Source organism: Monodelphis domestica, chromosome 1, assembly GCF_027887165.1.
Source record: "Monodelphis domestica isolate mMonDom1 chromosome 1, mMonDom1.pri, whole genome shotgun sequence".
Taxonomy (NCBI): Eukaryota; Metazoa; Chordata; class Mammalia; order Didelphimorphia; family Didelphidae; genus Monodelphis; species Monodelphis domestica.
The window spans coordinates 321,088,514-321,114,277 of record NC_077227.1 but is presented as its reverse complement, the minus strand read 5'-3'; the positions used below and the strand labels follow the sequence as shown (position 1 = coordinate 321,114,277).

The following is a 25,764-nucleotide window of genomic DNA, read 5'->3' as shown; positions in this document are numbered from 1 at the left end:
CCCTGAAGGATTGTGCTCAGTTTGCTGGAGAAGTGATTCTTGGATGAAATCCTAGCTCCTTTACCCTGTGGAATATCATACTCCATTCCTGCTGATCCTTTAATGTAGAAGCTGCTAAATCTTGTATTATCCTGATTGTGGCTCTATAATATTTGAATGGTCCTTTTTGACTGCTTGCAATATTTTCTTCTTGAACTGGGAGTTCTAGAATTTGGTTATATTGCTGAGAGTTATCCTTTTGGAATCTCTTTCAGGAGATGATAACGTAGATTCTTTCTATTTCTATTTTACCCTCTAGTTCTATAATATCAGGACAATTTTCCTTGATAATTTTTTAAAAAATTAATTAAGAATATTTTCCATGGTTATAGGATTCATGATTCCCTCCCCTTTCCTCCCCCTTCCTAGAGCTGATGAGCAATTACACTGGGTTGTTACATGTATCATGGTTCAAAACCTATTTCCATATCATTAATATTTGCAATAGAGTGATCATTTAAAGTCAAAATCCCCAGTCATATGCCCATTGAACCATGTGATCAATCACATGTTTTTCTTCTGTGTTTCTACTCCCACAGTTCTTTCTCTGGGTGTGAATAGTGTTCTTTCTTATAAATCCCTCTGGATGGTCCTGGATCATTGCATTGCTGCTAGTAGAGAAGTCCATTATATTCAATTGTGCCACAGTGTATCAGTATCTGTGTATAATGTTCTCCTGATTCTGCTCATTTTGCTCTGCATCAGTTCTTGGAGGTCTTTCTAGTTTACATGGAATTCCTCCAGTTCATCATTCCTTTCAGCACAATACTATTCCATAACCATCAGATACCATATTTTGTTCAGCCATTCTGCTCCTTGATAATTTTTTTGAAAGATGATGTCTAAGCTCTTTTTATAATCATGGCTTTCATGTAGTCCAAAAATTCTTAGGTTATATCTCCTGGATTTATTTTCCAGGTCAGTTGTTTTTTAAATGAGATATTCACATCTTCTTCCTTTTTTTTTTTTCCTTCCATTCTGGGGATCGATTTGCTTTCAGTTCTTCCAAGATGGTATAATGTAAGGAGAGGTATGTTTAATACTCTCCTGGTCTGTATTCTGATCTGTGAGTAACCTCAAGTCCTCTTTTCTGCTTTGGAACTGTGATCAGGGTCCCTTGCTCTCTCTGGTCACAAGCAGTGGTATCTGCTAATGTTACTCCTCACCCCGAGATCATGCCACCAGATTGTGACCTAGTTCTGTGGATGGGCAATGTGACAAGAGCCCTGTACCCAGAGCCAGCAAAGGCACCCCCCTCTTTACCGTCTGTGGCTGAGAGCTACACAAGCCTTTGCTTCTGCTTTAGCTGCACTCAAGGGCTTTTACTCCACCTCTACCCCAGTGCACTGGATCTACCCTGTCAGCCTTCTATGTTGTTTTGTGTTGGAAAATTACTTCATCTTGTGTTTTTGTGGGTTATGTTGCTCCAGAATTTGTTCTAAGGCATCATATCATAGTTTTTTGCAGGGTAATTTGGTAGAGATCAGCTGAGGCTCTGTACCTTCTCTGCCATCTTGGCTATGTTTCCCCCACCCCATTTATTCTTTAAAGCTAAATTCAAATATATCTTCTCCCATGAATCTGTTGTGGGGGAACTTGTAGTGAACCCCAGGTTCATAACAGGTACCCTTTGAAGGAATTCAAGATTCCAAAACTTAGCTTAGAAATAAAAAGGGAAATTTATTAATTTGGAATTCATGTTGAAGTGTCCGGGAGAACAGTGCAGATGGAGCGCTGCGTCCTCGAGGAGATGTGTTCTGAGCTTTATTTACCCTTTTACTAGAGAAAGGATGATGAATGAGGGTAGGCAGGAGTAGGGGATGTTTGTCATCTGACCAGGGCTTGTGTCCCAAAGACACAGGGGGTGACTAGGACACCACCCAATGGTATCAGAGCATAATGGGAGGTATATATTTGTGTCCATCTCATGATCTAGGGGAGAATACAAGAGGAATATTTCTCTTAGGGGTTTGTCCTTATCATGGATCTCTGATGCCCAGGGTCACCTTTTCTTCAGCATTACAAGAATACAAGAAAGCAAATTTTCTGCTTTCTGTTTGACCTGAACTACTTCTATGGTTTGGAGTATACAAGGAAAACCCAGGGTCCCATGCCAAACCCTTTCCTGATATCCCTATTCAGTTATTAGTTTCTAATTCTGGATATCACATTGATCTTTAGGGGAGCCTTTCTGTATACTTATATATCATTGCATTATAGTTATCTTTATTTGTGCCTTACTTTCCTAATTGTGGTAACCTTTCCTAGGGCAAGGACCATATCTTAGCCTAATTTTATATTTTCCTTTATCTTCAACAACACACATTTAAATCTTTTTTGCTTGGTCTCTTTTTGGGCGAATTTAATACTCTTTTACCTGGCTTTTAGGGCCTGCCAAAATCAGGCATCCCCTTCTTCAGTACCTCATATTTCATCTCTGGAATAGAAAAGAATAAGGAAAGGCAGAGAAGTGGGCAGTTACAGAATGTGTTCAAGTAATGGAATTTGGTAATGGAATTTTGTTGGAATATAGACTATACAGAGGTAAGTAATGTGAGATTAGATAGGACAATACTGGATTATACAGAGCTTTGAATGCAAAGTGAAAGGAGTTGACTTTTATTTGGTAGCCGGTAGGCTACCACTGAGGATGTTTAAACATAGTCATATGATAGTTCTGGGCTTGAGTATCAGAAAATGTTCTAAAGAAAAGAAAGAGATCTTTATCCTATTCTCAAAGGTTTTTATTTTTTTTAGCTTTTTAAAAGCTTAAATATCAAATGAAATGTTTTGCAAATGTTAAGTGTGGAAATTTTAGAAAACTGAAAAGGCTTTTGCCCTTGCATGTTACACATTACTAGGAGCATGGTATGTCAAAGAAATCTACCAAGAATGAGCTAGGCATTCACAAGCTTATCAAATTGAACTCTCTAGTTCCTTCCAATATCCTATTTAGGAAATAATGTATATGCCACAAAATGCTACTGTCATCTTTGACCCAGGAAGAGTACTAGTGTGTCCTGTCTTCCTAATAACTTGCCAGAATTGCAATTTTGCAACTGAAACCTTCCCTGTATATTTTTTCCTCCATTAGATTGTGATCTCCTTGAGAGCAGGGACTGGCTTGCTTTTCTATTTTTATGCCTAGTAATGCAGTAAGCTGGTGATGTGGATAGAGCATTACAACCAAAGTCAACAAGGCAAGTCACTTAACTTCTGCCTGTAAAAATTGGAATTATAATAGCACCTACCTCCCAGGTTTGTTATAAAGATAAAATGAGATAATATATGTAAAGTACTTTACAAACATTAAAGTGCTTTTATACTTTTATATACTATCCACATAGTATATATATTCTATACTTTATACTTATATATATATGTATATATATAAACATATAAATACTTTTAGCTACTTTGTCCTCTGGGATCACTAATTAAGCCAATTCTCATTTTCTCAGCCTGAAGGCATTCAGAGGATGAAGAATGGGCATCTCATTACACAGGCATGTGTTTGTAAATGGGAATAAATGGAGACAATTGGTATTACTACCCAGGACAGAATAATTTAAGTCAAAAGTTGACAGAGACACAAGTCACATTCTTCTTCTCTGAACAAAGATAATGTACACTGCTCTAGATTCTCTCCCTTAACAAATGATTAACTTTAAAATTTAGAATGATAAATTATTTCTCATTTTGTTTAAAGCAGATATTTCTATTTTGAATCAGTTTCTTAGTATTTCTCATATTTATAACTTATTAAAAATAATTTTCTTGTTTTTAATTAGAAAGTGGGACCAGGAAAACACCTAACTCCCTTGAAGGAACTCCATGTTATGAGCATCAGTTTTCAGATGAAAGTCCTCACTCAACGACCACAGACCAATGTTCCATGACCTCGAGTTTTCTAGGCAGCAGTCTAGATCAGATGAGTACAACTTCTCCTGATCAGCAGAGCATTTTCAGTGGGGAATTGCATGGTGCTTTACAGGAGAATGACTCTGAAACCTTTAGTGTTCTTGAAGTGTCAGAATCTACTCCAGACTTATTAGATGAAGAAAATGAAAGTAAAAATGAAATGCTAAAATGCAGCCATAAAAGTGGAGTGGACATAGATAATTTAGATTCTAATCTCCCTGTACTACTGAGTGAAAATGCAGAAACTGATGATATACCAGAACTCAAACCCATATGTTTTCTTGAAAATGATGAGCAAAATAGTCAAGAGTCTCCCAATGAAGAACAAGTTGATTTTACTGAATTACAAAAAGCAGATGAAACAAAACATGAACTAATAATTCAAGATACTGAAAGCACTTCTGAAAAAAACTTCACAGATACACAAACAGTGCCTTTAAGTCCCAGTACTCTACCAAGTTTTGAGGAGTTTCTGCCTGGGAAAAGAAATGATGAAAACTGGATGGAGATGCCGCGGACTCCAGAATGTTTTTCCATTAATAAGGTCCCAGAAAACTTCAGTTCAGATTCCTACCATGGTCCCATAAAAGATAATGTTCTTGATCAGCAGAAAAAATTAAAAGTTTCTGAATTTGAGTTGGGGAAATCTGGAGCAGAATCAACTCCTCAAGTGTCTGCTTCAGCATCCATTAAACATGAGGTGAAGATTGAACAGTCTCTACAAGAGCAAGTGTTAACATCCAGTGATGAAGAGGATATTTATGCTCGGGGGCTGCCTTATTCATCATCTGAAGCTAGTGTAGCTGAACTTGGTGTTAGTCTTTCTCTCCAGGATATGACCAAGGCAAATCTTGAGGAAACAGTATTGTTAAAATCAGATCAGGTAGGTAAAATCGAATCACTTAATGAAAGATTTTTAGAGCTTGAGGAATGATGAATTATGATGGGATTTTAAAGATACTACTTATCTATCTTAAAATGTTTATAAATTATTTTTTGGTTAAGGCCACCTTCAAGTGAGGTCTTCTGCTGAAGACACATTATAGTATAGAAGGAATCCTGGCTTCTTACAGGCTATTCCAGTAGTATACAGACCTAGTAAAGTCTTATAAAGGCTGTGATCCAGCCAGTTAAATTCAGAAAGGCTCATAAGACAATGGAAAGAGCACTCGTTTTTCAATCAGAGGACCTGAGCTCAGATCTAACCTCTGATGTTTATTACTTGTGTATCCTTGAGCAGTTCATTTATACTCCCTGGGTCTTAGTTTCCTCATCTGTAAATAATGAGGTTGGACTGGATGCCCTCTTAAGATTCCTTCCAGCTTGGGATCTGTGATCTTTAATAATTCAGTACTCAGAAAGTTGGCCAACAGATGATGAATTACTTTGGCTAAAGCAACTCCCAAATTTTCTTCCTTATTTAAAGTGATAGCCCATATGTAAATACAAAGCATTCTCAGTTATTTATATCAGTTTATCCAAAGCAAACCTTGTTTGCAAATACTTAGTGATATTGTTATTGCTCAGTAAATCCTTTCTTGACAAAATCTGGATGTGTTTGTTTATTTTGGCCAACAGGACCTTGAACTGAAGACAAAAAATAGTTATTCAATTTTCCCCTTGTTTTAGAGGAAAAGGGAATTACTCTGTTTGATGTATGCTGTTTTGATGTAATTTTGCATTAGTTTGAAGAATCATACTGTCTGTTTCTAGATTGTAATTGGGAATGGAAGAACTGGTTGGGGATTCATGTTGAGGGCATCTGGACAAGAGATCAGGATAACTTTCTAGCTTCTTCTGATCCATACTTTTATGGTATGACTTCAGTATTTAGTTTGAAGTGGAAAACTTCAGCCTCACTCATATTCAACCATAAGTGACTATGTTCTAAAGCCAAATATGAAAGATTTTAATATTGTTAATGCTACTCTTCCTGTCTTCATCTATTATCTGTGCAAATGAACAATGAATAATGAACAAATGAAATGATGAGAGGCACTGGTAAAGTAGAAAAACCACTGCACTTTTGTGACAAAGTCACAAAACTTTAATTCTATTTCCTTGTATGGCAGGAAAGATTAGGCTTACAATCAAAAGACCTGGGTTTAAATCTTTGCTTTTTACTAGATGTGTTGCCTTAGGGAAGTAATTTCATCTCCCTGATCTTTAGTTTCCTCATTTTATGAGGACAATAATACCCATACTACTTAATTTGTAGGATCTTAGAGATCAAATAATGTGGTGAAAAACTTTGTAGATTATAAGACTCTATACAAATATTAGTAGTTTTTACTATTATTATGATGCTATTCTTTGTGTAGAAAAATGAGGAAAACAATCATGTGCTTTCTTTACCATGTAATATTCAGCTGACTTCAAAACTAACCATGTGTTATTCTCATGGTATGATTAGAGTGTTGTCTCTGGGCTGCAGTAGGGAATTATGATGGTAGAAATCTAACTGTATACTCTTTCTCAAATTTGCCACAAAATTATTGGAAAATTTGCTCATTTGAAATTTATGAGCCTCAAACATTTGAACATATGAACCTCAAAAGAATCATTATTTCATTTGTGATTTTATTCATGCTGACAAAAGTCATAACCTCTCCATGCCTTAGGACATAGTTTCGAGAGTTTCTTTAGTCAAAATGCATTATCTGGTAATCAATCTATTATTATATTCAAACTTAGTTACAATTTTAGTCTTGAGAGGATTGGTATGCTCTCTCCCCACCATCTAGTAAATTTTTGCAGCTGGATAAGGACCTACTAGATATCCAAGGTCCTTTCTTTACCTGAATGAGGTTTTGGTGGAGTGATCAGTGAGGGTTTGAGGGATAACTTATCTGTCCTGAGATAAAATTCCAAAACAGTATCTCTTTACACTCATCTCAGAGAAGTTAATATTCACATCGTGGAATTAAGTATAGATGAAGTTTCCTTTTTGCTTTTACAAAGGTATAAATTATAAATATTTATCTAGCTCAAGTTGTAAAAAAGCTCCATAAAAATGCTGACCAGCCTGCAAAATTTTTAGTCATTCTTCACATATTTAGAATGTCTTTAATATTGAAATATGTTTTTTATTTTATCCCATGCATAATCAATATCAAATTGCTGACTGCCTCAGGGAGAGGGGGCATGGAAGGAGGGAGAGAATTTGGAACTCAAAATGTTCAAATGCCAAAAATTGTTTTTACATGTCATTGGGAAAAAATTAAGCATTACTGAAGGGGGAAAAAATAACGACTTTGAGTTAGTTGAAATACTCTATAACATCTTGATAAGTGGTCAATCAGTCTTTGCTTAAATACTTCTAAAATAATCAGTCAGTATGTGATTTGACAGCTCCCCAAAGTTAATGTAATGTTAGACTGCATTGAGAGTTATTATGTCAAGGATTAGTGAGATCTGAGTCCTGCTGTACTTGGCCTTAATCAGACATATTTGCATTATTGTCTTCACTTCTGGGTCCCATCATTGAGGAAGGGTAGAGGCAAATTTAAGCTTGAAGTCAGGAAACACTTCCTCACATTTGGCTATCCAGAAGTGGAATGTGCCACCTTTGGAAATAATGAATTTTTCTCTCTTCAAAATCTTCAAGCAAAGTCTGAATAATCACTTGCTGGGTTATGTTGAAAGAGCATTTTTTGTTTTGGTAGAGATGAAACTCAATTTTCAATGAGTTCCCTGCCAAATATGAGCATTAGCTCAATGTTATCTGTGACAGCAATGTATCTCTCTTGGAAAAATTATAAATTGGTTTTTCTGATTTCGTTTTTAAGTTTCTTCTTGTTCTGCAGTCTCATTTTTTTCATCAGGAGCTTTGGGAAGTTTGTTTGATAATATTCCAAATGTCCTCGGATTTTTGGGGGGACATTGTCTGATAAGTTTTTTAAGTAGAGAGAAACATTCTGAGATACATATATGTGCATTACTTTCATGTACACATTTAATCTAAAGATGAACCATTGTATATGGGAGTCCTGTATCAAGTAGGCATTGGACTAGATTCTCAAATTAATTACTAATTTTTCAAAGAACATATTTGTTCCATAAGGCTAGACAGTTGAAGTATTATTTTTTAGCATTTTTATTTTCAATATATTATGATTATATTAATATTAAGGATTCTCTGATTATAAGCATTATGAAAATCAGAGCATTTTAATCATTTAATCAGAGCAATGTAATCATTTTCTGAACTCCTAGTGTTTTTTTTTAAAGGAGAAAGATGTTAGTTGCAGTGCTTCCCAAAGACAGGAAGATCTGCTTTAATATGATTTTTATTATTTTAAGCATATTTTTGCATTACTACCTATTGAAAATATTCCTACTTGTATAGTCTACCCTGTCTTCTTTATCCAAATCCATACAAGTCTGTTCTAACCACTATTCCTTAGTTTGCAGAAAGCTGGATGGGATACTCTGGCCCTGGCTATGGAATCCTAAGCCTTGTGGTTTCAGAGAAGTATGTCTGGTGCCTGGACTACAAAGGTGGACTGTATTGTAGCAGTCTCCCTAGTGCTGGAATACGGTGGCAGAAATTTGAAGATGCAGTCCAGCAGGTGGCAGTCTCTCCTTCAGGTTAGAATCCCCATCTTCCAGGCGGCCAGCTTTCTTTAGCTAATCTAATAGAAAATACTACTATTAACTTTGTTAATGCTAACATGAATATGTGACATGAAAAAGGATAGAAGGAAGAAATAAAAATAATTTATTAAGCATATACTGCCACAGGCATTATACTGTTCTGAGGTTATAAACAGAAAAGTCAGATAGACTTGGTACTCAAAGAGCTAGTGCAGGGAGATAGCATCTTATAAGAACATTGTGGCTAATGATGGGTGTTTTGGTTTGGGAAGCGCCTGGGATGGTGAGTGGCAGCAAGGAGGGAGTTAACTCACATGCCCTTTTCAGAAAGAATGGTAATATTAATTTGATTATTGGTCCCAGAGCAAGAGATAGAAAGGAAAAGTGGGACATGTAAAGTGGCAGAGTGGGTAGCAAAAAGATGGTAGAGAGTTATGATACTTCATTTGATAAAACTCACTTGCTCTACAATTTTGAATTTCCCTTATTCTTTCCAGGTTTTGCCTAGAATCCCAATTTTTTGCCTGATTCTTTTACTTTCAATAGTATTTATATTCTTAGTACCTTAAAGGAGCTTGCTGTGCCAAACTCCTAGAAAGAATTTTTTTACTATAAGTGCCCTTTTTCCCCCAAAACTTTAAATTGTTGATTTAACTGGAGATATAACATCAGTGATGGGGTCTTTTAATGTGGTATATTCCATGTTAAAATACATTTCCATTTTTGGAATGATCTCTTGATTACTGGTTACACAAATTCTTGCCTATGTTAAGATCTCATGAGATTTTGGATAATATTCAGATCAAATCATGGGATTTGGGCTTGAATAAAAGCCTTAAAGATCCTTTAGTTTCATCTCCTAATTTTATAATTGAGGAATTCAAAGGGCAGAGAAAGAGCAAATATAAGTAGCAGAGCTATAGTTCAAATCCATACTCTTAAACTTCCAACCTTATTTGCACTACTCCATGCTGGCTTCTGCTCTGTCTTCTTTTTTATAAATATGCTTACTTTTTAAATAGTTAATGGACTATATTCTCTGAGCAATTAAGCTACTTCCTGACTATATATTGAAGTCACATCAATTCTTTCAAGCCACTAAGATACTATCTTTCATGTGTTGGAGCAGAAATTGACTGAATGATACCCTAATGGTTTTAAATCACCACTACCACTTCCATTTGCATGAAGTAATTTCCTCATCTAGTCTTTTTAACGTTAGCTTCTCTCACTGCTCAAGGGGAATAAGGTAGGGAGTTAGATAAAACAGAAATAGATATGTATGCAGTATTTATTTTAGTTCAGCTAGCATATTACAAAGAAATTGGACAAAGTGGAACAGAAGAGTATTGGAATCTTTCTTTTCAGCTGTGCCACAAAGTTCTTGTGACCTTTGTTTCCATGGTATGCCTCAGTTTTCTTACTTATAAATTGGAGGCTAAAGTGACTTCTCAGTAATTTTTTTTGTTTGTTTTTAGCATAATCATTTATTTTAAAAATATTTTATAAATTTAATTTAATCAAAATATTATTTAGTGAAGATTTGCCTTCTCACCATCTCACCACATATGTCTCCTTCCCATTGAATAAGAACACATGAAAAATAAAATCCATCACAAAAATATATAGTCAATCAAAACAAATTTCTATATTGGCCATGTCCAAAAACTTTGTCTCATTCTGTATTCTGAATCCTTCATCTCTATCAGAAGGTGAGTTGTATTTTTCCATCATTATTACTCTGAAATCTTGGTTGGTCATCACAACAATAAGAATTCAGTACAATAAAATAATAAATTAGAGGTGTTGGTATTTATATGATTATATATTTTAATAATTTTCTTTCTGACCCTAATATTTGGTTTTATTGAATTATGTTACCTTTTTTTTGTCTTGTTTGCATTAATTAGTTTTTTCTAAATTATTTTTTTCTTCTAATTCATTCTTCATACCACAGCACTGTTTATCTTCTTAAACTACATCTATGATCATGTCACTCACAGAAATTGTTAAGTGGCCTTCAGTTGCCTGTTCTAATCCCTTGGTTTGACCGTTAAGGTTTTTCACAGTGTAGTCTACCAACTTTCCTAGTTGGATTTCTAAATGTTCACTTTTCTAAAACTTTCACTCTAATTATACTGAACTACTCACCAGATAACTGTATAGTTTCCCTCCAAACCTCTTGCTTGTCTGCCATTATTTTTCTCTTGGTGTCTTACTCATGTTATCATGTAAAGTAATGCCTTCTTCTCCCAGGCTCCACCTGTGAAAATTCTAAATATTCTTCAAGGCCTAGTTTAAGCACAATCTCTTCTATCTAGTTTTAATCCCATCCAGAAGTTATTTCATAGCCTCTTGACTCCTGTAGATTTCTGGCAAAGATGACTGCTTGATTGGAGGCATCTAGCTCCTATATACCCACTCCACAAAACCCTAAAAATGATACCAGACTGAATAATGATCAAGAAATCAAATGAAAAAGTAGAGTAAATAGCTTCATTTGCCTCAAAGCTGCATAAAAAGTCATTTAGAAGCCTACAAACAGTAGGAAAGAGAGTAGACACACCAGAAAAATAAACACCAGCACATGAAAACTAGATGGAAGACTTTGCATAGGGGACCAAAGGGGTGGTGGTGGAGTCAAGATGGCGGCCTAGAAGCAGAAGTTCAGACCTCTGAATACCCTTCCTTACCAATCACAAACTGAATGCTCCTAGGGGACTGAAAATCAAATCTAATAAGAGCACAGAGCCAAGGAATCCTCCTGCTGGACTCAATTCAAAATGTAAGCCCCCAAAAGCCAGAATTCGAGAACACTCAGGTGTAAGGGGAAGGCAAAAGGAAGGTCCGAGGACTACCCCCCCCCAACCTAGAGCGCTAAGCCTCCAGTGGCAGTAGGAACCTCTAGGCGAGCAAAGGTGCTGGTCTTGAGCGTGTACCTGGTGGGCAAGGCTGTGCCAGGCTCAGAACGTCGAACATAGGTGGCTGGGAAGGAGCTGGAGAGGAAGCATAGAGCTGGCAGCCTGGTCAGAGCTGCGGAGTCCCCTCCATATTGCTCCAGCCTTCCAGGAGGTTTTGGCCTCAGCACACCTAGCCCAACCTAGATGAACTTAATCCCATCAAAAGTCTTCAGAGCTCAGGGAAGCCCAGGCTCCAACACCCCTCCCTCACTGACTGCTGGACTTTAATCCAATCAAAAGCCTCCAGAGGACAGGGAAGCTCAAATTCCAACACCCCTCTCCCACAGACTGCACCGTGAGCTCTTCTGTCAAAGCTCCAAGAGGGGAGACTGACAGAAACCCCCAAAACCAAAAAAATTAGAGGAGTAAGAGCACAGACAAATATGGGGAGCAAGGAAGGGGTAAATATGAGCAAACAACAGAAAAAGAAGAAAGAAATTACAATAGACAGCTTCTGTACAGGCAATGAGCAAAGAACAAACAGAACACAGGAGGAGGGATCAGCAAACGATAAATCAGGAATCCCAGCGAATTGGATCCAGGCTTTGGAAGAACTCAAAATGCAATTCAAAACACAATTAAGAGAGGCTGAAGACAATTGGGAAAAGAATTTAAAAACTAAGATGTCATCTGGAAGCAGAGGCAATTGAACTAAAACAAGAAAATAGTGTCTTGAAAGCCAAAATCAACTAGCCGGAAAATGAGGCAAAGGAGATGAAAGATGAGGCAAGAAAGATGAAAGATGAAGCAAAGGACATGAAAGATGAGGTAAAGATTATGAAAGATGACCTCCAAAGAAAATCAGATCAAAAGGAGGATGACCAAAAAGCCAGGAATGAAATTCAGTCTTTAAGAACCAGAATACAACAACTAGAATTAAGTGATGTCACAAGGCAGCAGGACACTATAAAACAAAACCAGAGATGGGGCCAGAAGCAGGGGTATGTTGAAACCAGTGCTAAGATTGCTAAATATTTAGTGTGAGCATTTATGCCTCAGAAATGAGCAATTCCTGCAAATTAGAGTTTGAGTCATTATTTTGTTGACTACTGTAAATATTAAAAATACAGATTAAATTTGAAAGTTTGTGGGTATGCATTCCCCTACTTACCAGAACACCCCAATATTGTTTTATAAATATCATTTGAGTTCAGGAGGAGTACAGTAGAAAACTCAGGGAATGAAATGATCTGATGACTATAGTAATAGTTATGACTGGCATTTATATAATGCTTTATAATTTGCAAAGTGTTTTCCATCCTTTTTATCATTTGAGTTTCACAACATCACTGGTCAGAGAATACCTGTAACTTAGAAGGCTTTGTATCTGGAGGCAACCAGAATGGAGCTCTCTGATATGAAAATTCCAGAGTAGCCGGAAACCTATAGCACAAACCTTGGAAGTTATAAGGAGTGGACATAACAATACTTAAGTCAGGGACATTTCAGGCCCACTGGTCCTGAGGTACTTTGTCTTAAGATGCCATAGAAGGTTTTGAAGATCCAGCACTCTGAACCTCCAAAATCCAGGGGATTTAAAAATCTACCAACAGTCTTAGAGTAGTTACACTCTGAAAAGTGGGAGATTAGGGTAGAAGTTAATCCAAGAAATCATGGTAAAACTAAACAGGACCTACCATGCCACCCAATCCAAATCATTAACAAAAGCTAGAGTTAAGTAAGCAGAAGATAGCCATTACTATTGGGCAGCTATGGCACAGTGGATAGAACACTTGGCCTGGAGTCAGGAAGACTTAAATTCAAATCTGACTTCAGATACTTTCTAGCCGTGTGATCCTGGCAAGTCACTTAACTCTGCATGCTTGTTTTCTCATCTGGAGAAGGAAATGTGAAACCACTTAAGTATCTTTGCTAAAAAAGGCCCCTAAACAACACCACAAAGCATCAGACACTACTGAAATGATTGAAAACAACAAATAAATCATTATAAATAATTACTATAGATCCATAGATATCCAAAAATCCAACTAGGAAAAAGAGAATAACTCTACAACAACTACATACTCAAAGAAAAAAATGGATTTTCTTCAAGAAGCACACGAATGCCAGAAAGAAATAAAGGGAGAGATAAAAAAAATGAAATAAAAACTTCTGGAAAGAATGAAAGAAGAATAAATAGCTTAGAACAAAACACAGTAAGCTTGACCCAAGTAATGGACTTCATAAAAATCAGATCAGAACAAACAGAAATCAACAATTACATGAAACTGCAAGAAATTTTAGAATGAAATCATAAGATTGAGAGGAAAAACAGAAGAAAATGAAATAAGTTATGGAGATCATTTGAGAATCATCAGACTCAGAGACAGAGAGTAGAAAAGAAGTAAGGAAAAAAGAAAATAGAAAAATACTGGACATTATATTGAACGTAATACTGAATGAAAATTACTTGAATTTACTAGAACTAGGTAGGCAATTTTTATTTCTAAACATGGAATTCACTGATCCTCTCCTAAAAAGAAATATCTCAGAAATGGCATTGTCAAAATAAAGAGCTTCCACATTAAGGGTGCTGCAAGTATCTAAAAAGAGAGTTTAAATTCCAAGGAACCACAGTCAGGATCACTTAAGACTTGCCAGCTTCTACTATAAATGAGATTCACTCTTGGAATATAATATTCCACAGTTCAAAAGCCGTAAGATGGATGCAGTTAGATTTCACAGTGGATAGAGCTTCAGGCCTGGAGTTGAGGGGACATGAATTTGTATCTGGCCTCAAATATTTCCTAGCTATGTGACTCTGGGCAAACCACTTAACCTCAATTGCCTAGCCCTTGCCACTCTTCTCTTAGAATTGATACTGTAACACTTAAAATTTAGGGGAGGCTGAGGCAGGTAGAAATTAGTTTCTCTCTGTAAGGAGTATTATATTTTATGAGGTTTATTAAAGGTTGAGAATTTAAGAATATACAAGTAAGAAAAAACACGTGCCTAGGCCAGAGGCCTAGACAAGACCTCACCTACATTATGGAAAGAGCCATGTCTGCCCCAAAATGGAAGTCCAAAAGAGAGACCAAAAGCCTGTGCGATCAGGTTAAATCCCTTCTCGATTTCGGCCCAGGTGAGATTACAAGGCATTCTGGGGAAGTAGAGCAAAGGCTTGTGGGGATTGAAATCCTGGATTCCAATCCATTTTTACAATACTCAGACAAAAAGTATGAGTTAAAAAGAAAAAAGACACAAGACTTACAAGGAGGAATCACTTACCTAAAAAGCTGGATATTATCCTCTAGGGGGAAAATGGATCTTTAAGGTAATTCAGGATTTTCAAACATTCCTGAAGGAAAGACTCCAACTGAGCAGAAACTTTGAAATATAAACACAAGACTCAGATGAAACATAGACAGGTAAACTTATTTGAAAAATTGGAATGGACATATGATGATGTGTTAACATTCTAATAGGGGGAGAAAAAACAAATGTCCCTTCAGTACCATAACATCTTCATAGGATATTAAGGGAATCGTATAAAACAAATAGAAGACCTGGGGGCGTGGGGGGGTGGTGGATTGGTTTTGTTCTAAAGGTTTTAAGAGGGCAGAGAAAAAGATGTAAAAGGAATATAATATTTATATAAATATATGAATATCATGTGAAAAGAAAGAAAAGACTGGAACTTACCATTTTTCATAATTGGAGTATACGAGAAGAAAAATATGTACAGGAATATGGAAAATGTAGAAAGGAATTAAAAAAATGTGAAGGAGAAGGGGGGGGGGCAAGCATCAGATGACCTGAACAAAAGAGAATTAAACACATACACACATGTACATACAAGAACTTCAGCTTTGGAGGGGAGGAATTGAAAGGGGAAAAAAAGGGAAAAGACAAGAACCTGTAATTAGGGTCTCAGCAAGAAGAGAAGAAGATCAATGGAAAGGAAACATATCAATCTAATTATATATTGCTGATTGGTTCACATTCCTTTTTCATCACCTTTCTCTTTGTAAAAGACAATGACTTAATAAGAGAGGAATAATATAAATAGTTATGATGATCATAACAGTGAACATGAGTGAACTCCAGTATCCAAAATATATAGAAAATCTATTCGAACATACAAGAGTGACATTCCCAAATAGATAAATAGCCAGAGAATATGAAGAGTCAGTTCTCAACAAATGAATCAATGGCTATATTAAACTATCATTGGCCATATTAAAATTTGCTCCATTACAATAATAAGAAAAATGTAAATTAAAACAACCCTGAGGTTCTACTTCACACCCATCAGATTGGCAAGGATGACTAAAAAGGAAAATGATCATTGTTAGAGAGGAACATTGATGGTGGAATTATAAATTTCTTTTTCCAATGGAAATAATTTTGGAACTGTTCCCCAAAACTCACTGAATTATGCATATACTTTGCTTCAGCAATACTTCTACTGGCTTATACTCCAAAGAGATCAAAGAAAAAGGGAAGGGCCCTAGATAAAAAAAAAATCAGCAGCTCTTTGTGCCATACCAAAGGGGGTGGGGAATTCTATCATTTGGGAAAATGGCTAAACAAATTATGGTTTATTAGTATTTTGCTTTAAGAAATGACTGAAGAGATGGATTTCAAATTATTTTGGTGAGACTTATATGAACTAATGTGGACTGAAGTGAGCAGAAATAAGAAAAAAATTTCTACAATACCTACTTTATAAAGAAAAACAACTTTGAAAGACTTAAGAAATCTCAAAGCAATGTCCAAACATGACTCCAGATGACCTATGTTGGAATTTGTTACCATCTCTTGACTGAGATGTGATAGACTCACAGTGCAGAAAGAAACATTGTTGGATACAGCCAATGTGTGGGTTTGTTTTCCTTGACTGTGTTTATCTGTCATAGGATCCTTTTTTTTTAACTTTTTTTAAAATTGAGAATTGTAAGGAATTGCCAACAACATTAGGGGTTGTCAATAGTGATAGTGGAAAAAGAAGGAAAGTTTTTAAAAATTGGATTAATTTTAATGCCCAGGACAGATTAACAGGCCAATTTTGGAAATATGCATAGCAATATATATGGAAATAAGTATAAATATGTGGAAAATATAAATTCCATATAAATATATGTAAATATATATTTATTTAGAGTGAGCTACATGAGATAGACATTTATAGTTATACATACAATCTTTTTTGTTCTACTTCATATATGCAAATACTCACTTTTTGTCACCTTGAGAATTTTCAAAATAATTCATAAGGCAATATATACCTCTCATAGCACTAGTTTATACTTCCTTATGTTGTATCTATTTGTATAATGTCTTACTAGATTTGTAAGTTTTTGAAGATAGGATCTCATATACATTCTTGCATCTTCCACAAGATGTTGCATATAGTATATGCTGAATATATTTTATTAATGAATTAATTTTTCACAGGTGCACTTCTTTGGAAGATTGAACAGAAATCTAATAAGGCATTTGCCTGTGGGAAAGTAACTATCAAAGGAAAGCGACACTGGTATGAGGCACTTCCACAAGCTGTATTTGTAGCTTTAAGTGATGACACAGCTTGGATTATTAGGACCAATGGAGATTTGTACTTGCAAACAGGTAATTAATCTTCTCATTGAATAATCTTTGTGTCACACCTTTACTTATTAGTAGTACTCTTAGGTTAAATCAAAGGATTGGAGAATATAGGAGAGATCTTCACCTAGGGCAGTGATGATGAATCTTTTAAAGACTGAGTGCCCAAACTACAACCTTCACCTTTCATGTGAGCCCCCCACCTTACCCCAGACAGGGGAAGGAGGAAGTGTTCCAATTGGGTTGCTGTGTAGAGGGGCGGGTCATGTGAGAAATGTCCTCAGTTGCTCATAGAGAGAGGAAGGGGAGCAGCCCCTGCTGGCACACATGCTATAGGTCTGCCAACACGGACCTAGGATTTTAGAAGATGAATTTTGGTCAAGAGGTGTTTACATTTTCCTTTTCTACTATATTGATAGTTTATTGCTATTGATATATACTACTCCATCTCCATGCCTGAATCATATTTTGTCCCCATTTTTAGGTGATATCTTAAATATCTAGAACAACTTTCTTGGAAACTGAGGCCCCAGAGCAGTTGAATAGTTTGCTCCAGGTGTCATAGGTTATCATAGTAACATAGTAGAGGAAAGATTTTAAATCTGGTCATTTGGCTGCAAACTGAGGATGCTTTTTTACTTCACCATGCTGCCTATTAAATCCTCCTTTTTCAGAAGTCTAGTTTAGATGCTACCTGTCCCTTTTAAGTCTTCCCTGTCCCTCTTCTACTCAGGAAATAAATAAAAGTAAAGGCAAAAAAAAGAATATATTATACAGGATTCCTTCTTTGCTTCTGCAACATTCTAATTCATACTATACTTATTTGTGTACATGCTATATTCCTCCTTCTCTCTTGTATCATATACCTAGCAATGAACAATTTTAATGCATATAAATATTTGTTGAACTGAGTTGAATTTGCAAATCATTTAGATTAATTTAAAGTGTTTCTTTTTATAACAAATCTAGTGTAAATCATTTATATTCCCATACCAAATCTAAAAAGAGACAATTGAAATTAATAATAGAAAATTTTTTCCTTTTCTAAAGGCATATGTTGAACATACAAAATGTTCCATTTCATGTCCAGAAAACCCAAAGGGAAATTATTTCTAATAAGAGACAATCCATATAATCCTGAGAAACCTTTAACTTTTTTGAGGTTGTATAACAGGGCTTATTTATTAAGAACAAACAGTAATGAGACTTGTCTCATTATATGACAATACACTGTCAGCAACAACCTCCCCCCCCCCCAATATCTATAATAGCAATCTCTGGGATGGATTATGGGAAGAAACACCAGTCAACCTACCCTGATGGACTTGTATAAATGACAGTCTGACTAAGTTAAAATTGCTGAGTCTACAAAAATGATTTACTCACTTGGATTGTCAGTGAATAATAATTGATTCCCAATTTGTTCCCAGTGAGCAAGACTAGTCAACTTAATGCATTAGAAATGTCTCTGAGGGGTAGGTAGGTAGGTAGGTAGGTAGGTAGGTAGGTAGGTAGGTAGATAGCAAAGTACATAAAGCACCAAACCTGGAGATGGGAGGTCTTGGATTCAAATCTGGACTTAGATACTTCTAGCTGTGTGACCCTAGACCTGTGTTGTCAAACCTATTGCACAAGTGTTGGAGGGGGCTGCTCTCCTGCCCCCTCTCCACGCATGACCAAGGACATTTCTCATTTTACCTGCCCCTCTGCCCAGCAGCTCAGTGGGATCTCTTCCTCCCTCCCCTGTCTGGTGTAAGGTGGGGGCTTGTTCACATGCTGTGTTAGGGTTGCAGTTTGGGTACTCGATCTCTAAAAGGTTCATCATCACTGCCCTAGATTAATCATTTACTCTCCATTGCCTGCTTTTACCACTCTTCTGTCTTAGGAATTATACTAAGACAGAAGGTAAAGGGTTAAAAAAGAGAGAGTTTTTGTAGATAGACAGCATCTAGATCAGGTGTTAGCAACCTTTCAAAAAGATAGTATGCTAAGGTTCTGACCTCTGTTTTTTCTGACATAAAGTTGTTGGAGTAGGGTATTGATAACTGAATAGGATTTATCAGGAAAATAGGCCACCTGGCAAGGGACAGAATTGTTCTTAAGTGTAAGAGTAGGAAGTCCCTATATCTGTAATGGTGAACCTATGGCACACATGCCAAAGATGGCATGCAGAGACCTCTCTGTGGGCATGTGCAAGCCCCTGGCTTTGCCCCCGAAAGCAGGGGGTAAGGGCATTCTAGCCTCCCTCCACCTTCTCAGGGGCTGATTGTGGCCAGCCTGCTGATTACTGCCACCTCTGGCTGGAACAGGCCCCCCTCTGGCCTTCAGCCCCACCCCCAAATGCAGGGAGGGGTGGGGTCACTGCATTTAGTCAGACAGTGGCACACACACAGTGGAGGCAGGCATAGGCACACAGTTTGGAGAGTGGGTGAGGCATGGTACAGGGTCCCCAAAAGGTTCACCATCACTGCCCTATATGGTAATTAAATTAAATTAAAGGCTACCATAAAGGACTTCCAGCCATTCCAAAAAAAAGAAAATCTCTCCTATCACATTCAGTATATGTCCTTACTTTGTCATCTTGTAAATTACATTAATTTTGAATGAATTTGCTCAGTTGACAGGTATTTATTAATGTTTACTTTGTCCCAGGCACTGCTAAGTAAACAAACAAACAAACAAACAAAAACCCTCTTTACTTTCAAATAGCTTAGTGTCTATTGGGGAAAATAATATGAAAATACAAATAGCCTATATACAGTTTAAACTGGAAATAATCTCAGGGGAAAGGAATTAGTATTAAGGTTCATCATGAAAGACTTCTTTCAAAAGGTAGGATTTTAGCTCAGATTCACAGGAAGCCAGAGACAGGAAGAGGAAGAGCATCCCAGTTGTAAGAGACAGCCAGAGAAAATACCTGGAGTGATTAGATGGAGTGTCTTATTGGAGGAACAGCAAAGAAGGGACAGTGCCATATACAGATATTCTTGGCTTGGAAATTAAACTTTTTTCATATAATAGAACAATGGGTGTGGGGTTCAGGAGATTGGAATCCTTGTTTTGTTACTTATCGATATGCCATGATATAAGCCTCTTAATTTCTGTCTCTTAGTATTTGTACCTGTAAAATGAAACAGAAGATTCTAGAACATGGGTATGGGAGAATGTACAACTTTGCAATATTAGCATGGTAATATGTGATTGCCTGGGGAGCAAGTTCAAATAGGAGGGCCTGGTTATGATCTGAAGCCAGGGAGTATATAGTTTTAGTATTTCAGAGTTCTATCAGATACCAGGAAAACTGTATTTTAATTCATTAATACCTTCCTTATGATTGGGAGGTAGCATAATGTAGTAGAAAGAGTATCAAGTAAGGATTCAGACTGGGATTTCAGTTCTAATTTTGCTATGTATTTTATTAGCAAGTCACCTAAATTCTTGGAAATTATAGTATATTAAAGGAGATAACATATGTTATAGTGTACTGTGTTATGCCAAAGGACACACAGGTAAAATATAACATATATTAGTATATGACAATTACTTAAGGAGAGGTGTTAAGAGTTACCAGATGGAGGAAGAACCCTTTTCTCATTGAAGGAATCATAGGAGGCTTTGTGAGGGAAGTGACATTTGAGCTAAATCTTCAAAGATGGGTAGGATATCACTTGATGGAAATGAGAGGGCATTTCAGAAGGAGATATTAGTGATCGATGTGTACAGGCAGGAAATTGTGGACCATGTTTGGGGGGAAATGAATAGTTTCAGTTTGACTAAAGCATAGAGTAGGTGATGGATTGTAGTATGAGAAACGTTCAGATAGATATAATGCAAGGGCAGCTAGGTAGCACAATGGATAGAGCACCGGGATTGGAGTCAGGAGGACCTGGGTCCAAATTCGATGACACTTCACAGCTAGTGTGATCTTGGGCAAGTCACTTAATCTTGCTTCTTAGAGTTGTTACTAGGACAGAAGGTAAGGGTTAAAAATACATAAATACACACATACATATGCTTCTAGGCAAAAGTGAGACAGGATCAGAGAAATATAATCATATGAGATGAATTAAAGGAGGAGAGGGTCTAGAGTATTGTAATAATCCAGGAGAAAAATAATAATGACTTAAACTAGCATGGCTGCTATGGCTATAAATGAGAAATTCAAATACAGTGATTCTTTGGGGCTTTTTATTTTTGTTTTACTTAAAGGTTTGAGTGTGGATCGTCCTTGTGCCAGAGCTGTAAAGATTGACTGCCCATATCCTCTGTCCCAGATCACATCTCGAAACAATGTAGTGTGGGCATTAACTGAACAAAGGGCACTTCTGTTTCGAGAAGGAGTGAGCAGCTTTTGTCCTGAAGGGGAACAGTGGAAATGTGACATAATAAGGTAATGAGACATTGGTAAGATGGGATTGCCAAAAGTGTTGAATATTCATGTGTAATCTATTATACTGAAATTGTTTTCTATTTGAGATACCATATAATAAACCTTGATGGAAGGAAATTCTTTACTTAGAATCTGACTTTTTATCCTAAAGATTTCTTTTTCCACATTTAGGAAAACTGAGTGGAATCCACATTAGCCTAGGACCAGATTTTCAATTTTCATCTAATTCTATTAAAATTAACCCCTCTACTTGACACTTAAAATATTTCTTATTGTTTTCACCAAATAAGGTTGTAAAAGGGTTTGTAGTTTATAGTTCTAAAGAAAAATAGACAAAAGATGTTGTTTTCAACATTCCTAGAGTGCTAAATCCTCCTCCCCCCTAACCCCCCCGAATTGTTATGATATACAAAAGAAATTAAGAAGCCTTTGCTACTCTTTTTGCCACATCTCTATCCTTCCTCTCACTTCCCTTTTGTACAGTGAAGTCAAACTCTCTGGTTCTTCCTTCTGTTGTGGATGTGACCCTTAGGTTCTCAGAGCCATGTGTTCTGTTGCGTGATGGTGGAGTACAAATCTCCAAACCCTTCACTTTTTTGTATGCTGATTTTTAGGTCCTTAAGAATAGGATTGCACTTTGGTCATTTTATACAGGGAACATTTAATTATAAAATGGCAAATACTGAAAATCTGAATATTTAATCTAGTTATTTCCTTTTTTCCTTTGACTTTTAATGCATGCAGTGAAAAGCAAGCTTTGGAACCTGTGTGTATAACTCTTGGAGATCAACAAACCATATGGGCTTTGGACATCCATGGAAATCTCTGGTTCAGAACTGGTGTTGTTTCCAAGAAACCTCAAGGAGATGATGACCATTGGTGGCAAGTAGGCATTCAGCTCTGAATAAGGGCCACTCTCCATCTCAGGAAATCATAAACTAAATCTCTCTCTTTTCCTCCACACTAAAAGCATCATAGAACTTTCATCATTAGAAAGATAATTTGAAAATCCTACTTTAATTAAATAAATCAGGCTTTATTTTTCCTATTTATAAATGTGCCGGCATGTACTAAATAAACCTAGTAGCATCAATTTGAACATCTAGTTAATGATATTGTTTATGACTGGAAAATTATCAAGAAAATGACTAATAGTTGTATATAATGCTAAACCACAATTAAAGTTCATGTGTCTTTGTTTATTTAAAAGGTTTGTTTGAAATATATAATGTAATGGCAATTTCAGGGAAGAAGAAATTTTTTTCTTTCAAAATGCTCTCAGAAATTGATATATTTTGAGTATATAACAGGAGTCATCTTAAAGCAATCTTTTCATTTAGCTATCCCAATGATTTCTTGTGTGACTTAGTCCTAGAATGACTTAGTTTGTCCTTAAAGGAAATTGTACCCCTTTCCCTTTCCTCCCCATCTGCCACCTGAACAGATACAGGCTTTGGTAGCTTTCAATTTAATGTAATTTCTGTGCCAGTCACCAAGTAGCTGCTGTAAAAGTTGATGAAGGATGATACTGACAATTAAGTTTTGGAATATGTTACATTTTGAGGTTCAAAGCTTTTTCAGTATCACTTAAGACTCGTGTTTTCATAGGCAGTCATTTTGTTTACTTTTTGTTGTTTCCTACAGCCTACTGGTTGTAGGTCTTTTGTATGAGCAAAACTCTTTTGGTTCTCAGTTTCCTCATTTCTTAAATAAGGAGGTTTGGATCAGGTGACCCATATTAGACCCTCCCAGTTTTAAATGTACAGCAATAAGAACATGGAAAAAAAAAGCATGTTGATGTTTAATAAAGATTATATACTCTCTTTTGCTGAATCAGAAAAATGAAGGTTTTTTTCTGTTCATATTTTACAACCTAGATAAAAACATCAGTGGGCAAAGCATTCTGGGGAATGCCTCCTCTCTGCTTATAAATATACCAAGCATTCATTTTTTACTGATTAAGGTATACAACTTCAATAAATTTTTTTTAAACCCTTACCTTTTGTCTTGGGATCAATACTGTGTCTTGGACTAGGCAATGGGGGCTAAGTGGCTTGCCCAAAGTCACACATTAGGAAGTGTCTGAATCCAGATTTGAACCCAGGACCTCTAATTTCTAGACCTGGTTCTTAATCCTCTGAAACACCTATAGCTGCCACCCCCTCAAGCGACTCTTTATATAATCTGTTATTTTATGGTTGGGCATCACTAGAAATGACCATTTTGAAAATATTTTTTTCTAAATACTATAGTGATTTTATTCCCTTTCATACTTGACTAAGATACCAGATACCTTTCTGCCAAACTAACCAATTTGTTCTTCAAATTCATTATTCCATTTCTTACTTCCATTTCTTTTCATAGTTTTCCCCCACATGCATAGAACACATTCCCTTCTTAAATCTTCCATCTCTAGAATGAATCCTTTGCTTCTTTTAAGCCTCAGTTCATGTGTCTTTCCTGAGCTCCCCCTGCTACTTTTTAGTGCTTTTTACTTCCTCGGGAGATCATGAGTGAATTTATCTATTTACATGTTGTCTTTCTCCCCATAGATTTTTGTTTGTGTATCCCTAACATCTAGAACATATTTATCTTTAATGATGCTTAATAAATGCTTTTATGATTGGATTGAATAGTCTAACACAGCAACTCTCATACTTTTTGTTTTGAGGTCCCATTTATTTTCTTAAAAATTAGTGAGGAGGTAGCTAGATAGAGCACCAGACCTGGAGTCAGAAGGACTTGGTTTCAGATCTGGTCTCAGACACTTCCTAGGTGTAACCCTGTGTGTTAACCCTGATTGCTTAGCTCTTACCACTTTTCCCATCTTAGAATTGATACTAAGACAGATGAGGGTTTAGAAAAAAACATGTATTGAGGAATACCTCAGCCCCATAACTTTTGTTTTATGTGTTGTATCTGGATATTTATCATATCCAAAATTAAATATCTTAGCATTACTATAAAAATAGTTTTGACCTTCAAACTCCCTAAAAGGTCTCATGGACCTTTAGGAATTTCTGCACCACATTTTGAGAGTCATGGGTCTAGGAATCCAAGCCATTAATGGCATTTGAAGGTAGACTTTTAGATGGATGTGGACTAGAAATTAACCACAGAACTAGCAAGTGTACAAATGAGCTTATGACTGTCATATTTTGTGGTGGTCTTTCTAGGTAAGCATCACGGATTATGTGGTGTTTGACCAGTGCAGCTTATTCCAGACAATAATTCATGCCACACACACAGTAGCAACAGCTGCACAAGCTCCTGTGGAGAAAGTGGCAGACAAACTTCGAATGGCATTCTGGTCACAGCAACTTCAGTGTCAGCCAAGCCTTCTCGGTGTCAACAATAGTGGTGTTTGGATCTCATCAGGCAAGAATGAATTCCACGTAGCAAAAGGAAGTCTAGTAGGTCAGTGGATCTTTTTTTATCCTTTCTTTTTTATAAGAGTTAGCCTCATTCCAAAAGTAAGTATTGAAAGATAATTTTTAAACTCTCAAATGAAAAATAGATGTAGCTTAAAGATGGTGGTTTGAGGACAATTTAGTAGAAGAGAATCCTAAAGTTGTATAATTACTCTTCATTTTTAAAAACCTGACTTAAAAATTTTTTTTTTATTTTATAAAACCCTTACCTTCTGTCTTAGAATCAATACTATGTATTGGTTCCAAGGCAGAAGAGTGGTAAGGGCTAAGCAAAGGGGGTTAAGTGACTTGCCCAGGGTCACACAGCTAAGAAATGTTTGAGGCCAGATTTGAACCTAGAACCTCCGATCTCTAGGCCTGGCTCTCAATCCACTGAGCTACCCAGCTGCCCCCATAAAAACCTGACATTATTTTCTTGAAACATCAGTGTCTTGATGGTAAGTGATGAATTATCATCAGAAATTGTATTATGATATTTTATGAATAGAGCAAACTTCTAAGTGATTGTTCTACGAATTTTATGTTTCCGTGGGAAGAAACTGACCCAAATGACAAACTTTATAAGATCCGAATGAGGTAAAATATTGTATTTCCAGTCTCTCCAGGTAGCTTTTAAATTAAAATGTACTCAGTCCATTTTCTGTGAGTGAATCACTTATGTTGTGAATTTGCCATAGTACTGAACCCTTCTGTACCCTTTCTCCTCTCTCTAGCTCTCAAAAACATGAGTTCTTGAGCATCTTGTCTTGACGATATTCTCAAGAGACCTGTTTAAAATTTTTTTAATTAAAAAAATTTTCCCAATAATCAAATTTTATTCTGAAGATTGATTTTAAGACAGAATTTAAGATAATGTAAAAAAATAAAAGCACAGAATATG

At 36.3% G+C, this 25,764-nt stretch overlaps 1 protein-coding gene across 6 annotated transcripts in view; it reads left to right on the top strand.

The window, feature by feature from the left end:
- The window catches only part of TECPR2 (tectonin beta-propeller repeat containing 2), a 145,639-nt gene that overhangs the window by 38,430 nt on the left and 81,445 nt on the right, over nt 1-25,764 (top strand). For all 6 annotated transcript variants that reach the window (XR_008915085.1, XM_056811227.1, XM_056811225.1 and 3 more), the window contains 6 exons: nt 3,831-4,843; nt 8,367-8,550; nt 16,914-17,087; nt 21,273-21,453; nt 22,198-22,339; nt 24,630-24,870. Coding sequence is in view for 5 of the 6 variants with exons in the window: in XM_056811227.1 (XP_056667205.1) it covers nt 3,831-4,843; nt 8,367-8,550; nt 16,914-17,087; nt 21,273-21,453; nt 22,198-22,339; nt 24,630-24,870 (1,935 nt within the window). In the remaining variant the exon portion in view is untranslated. The remainder of the gene's footprint in view (nt 1-3,830; nt 4,844-8,366; nt 8,551-16,913; nt 17,088-21,272; nt 21,454-22,197; nt 22,340-24,629; nt 24,871-25,764) is intronic.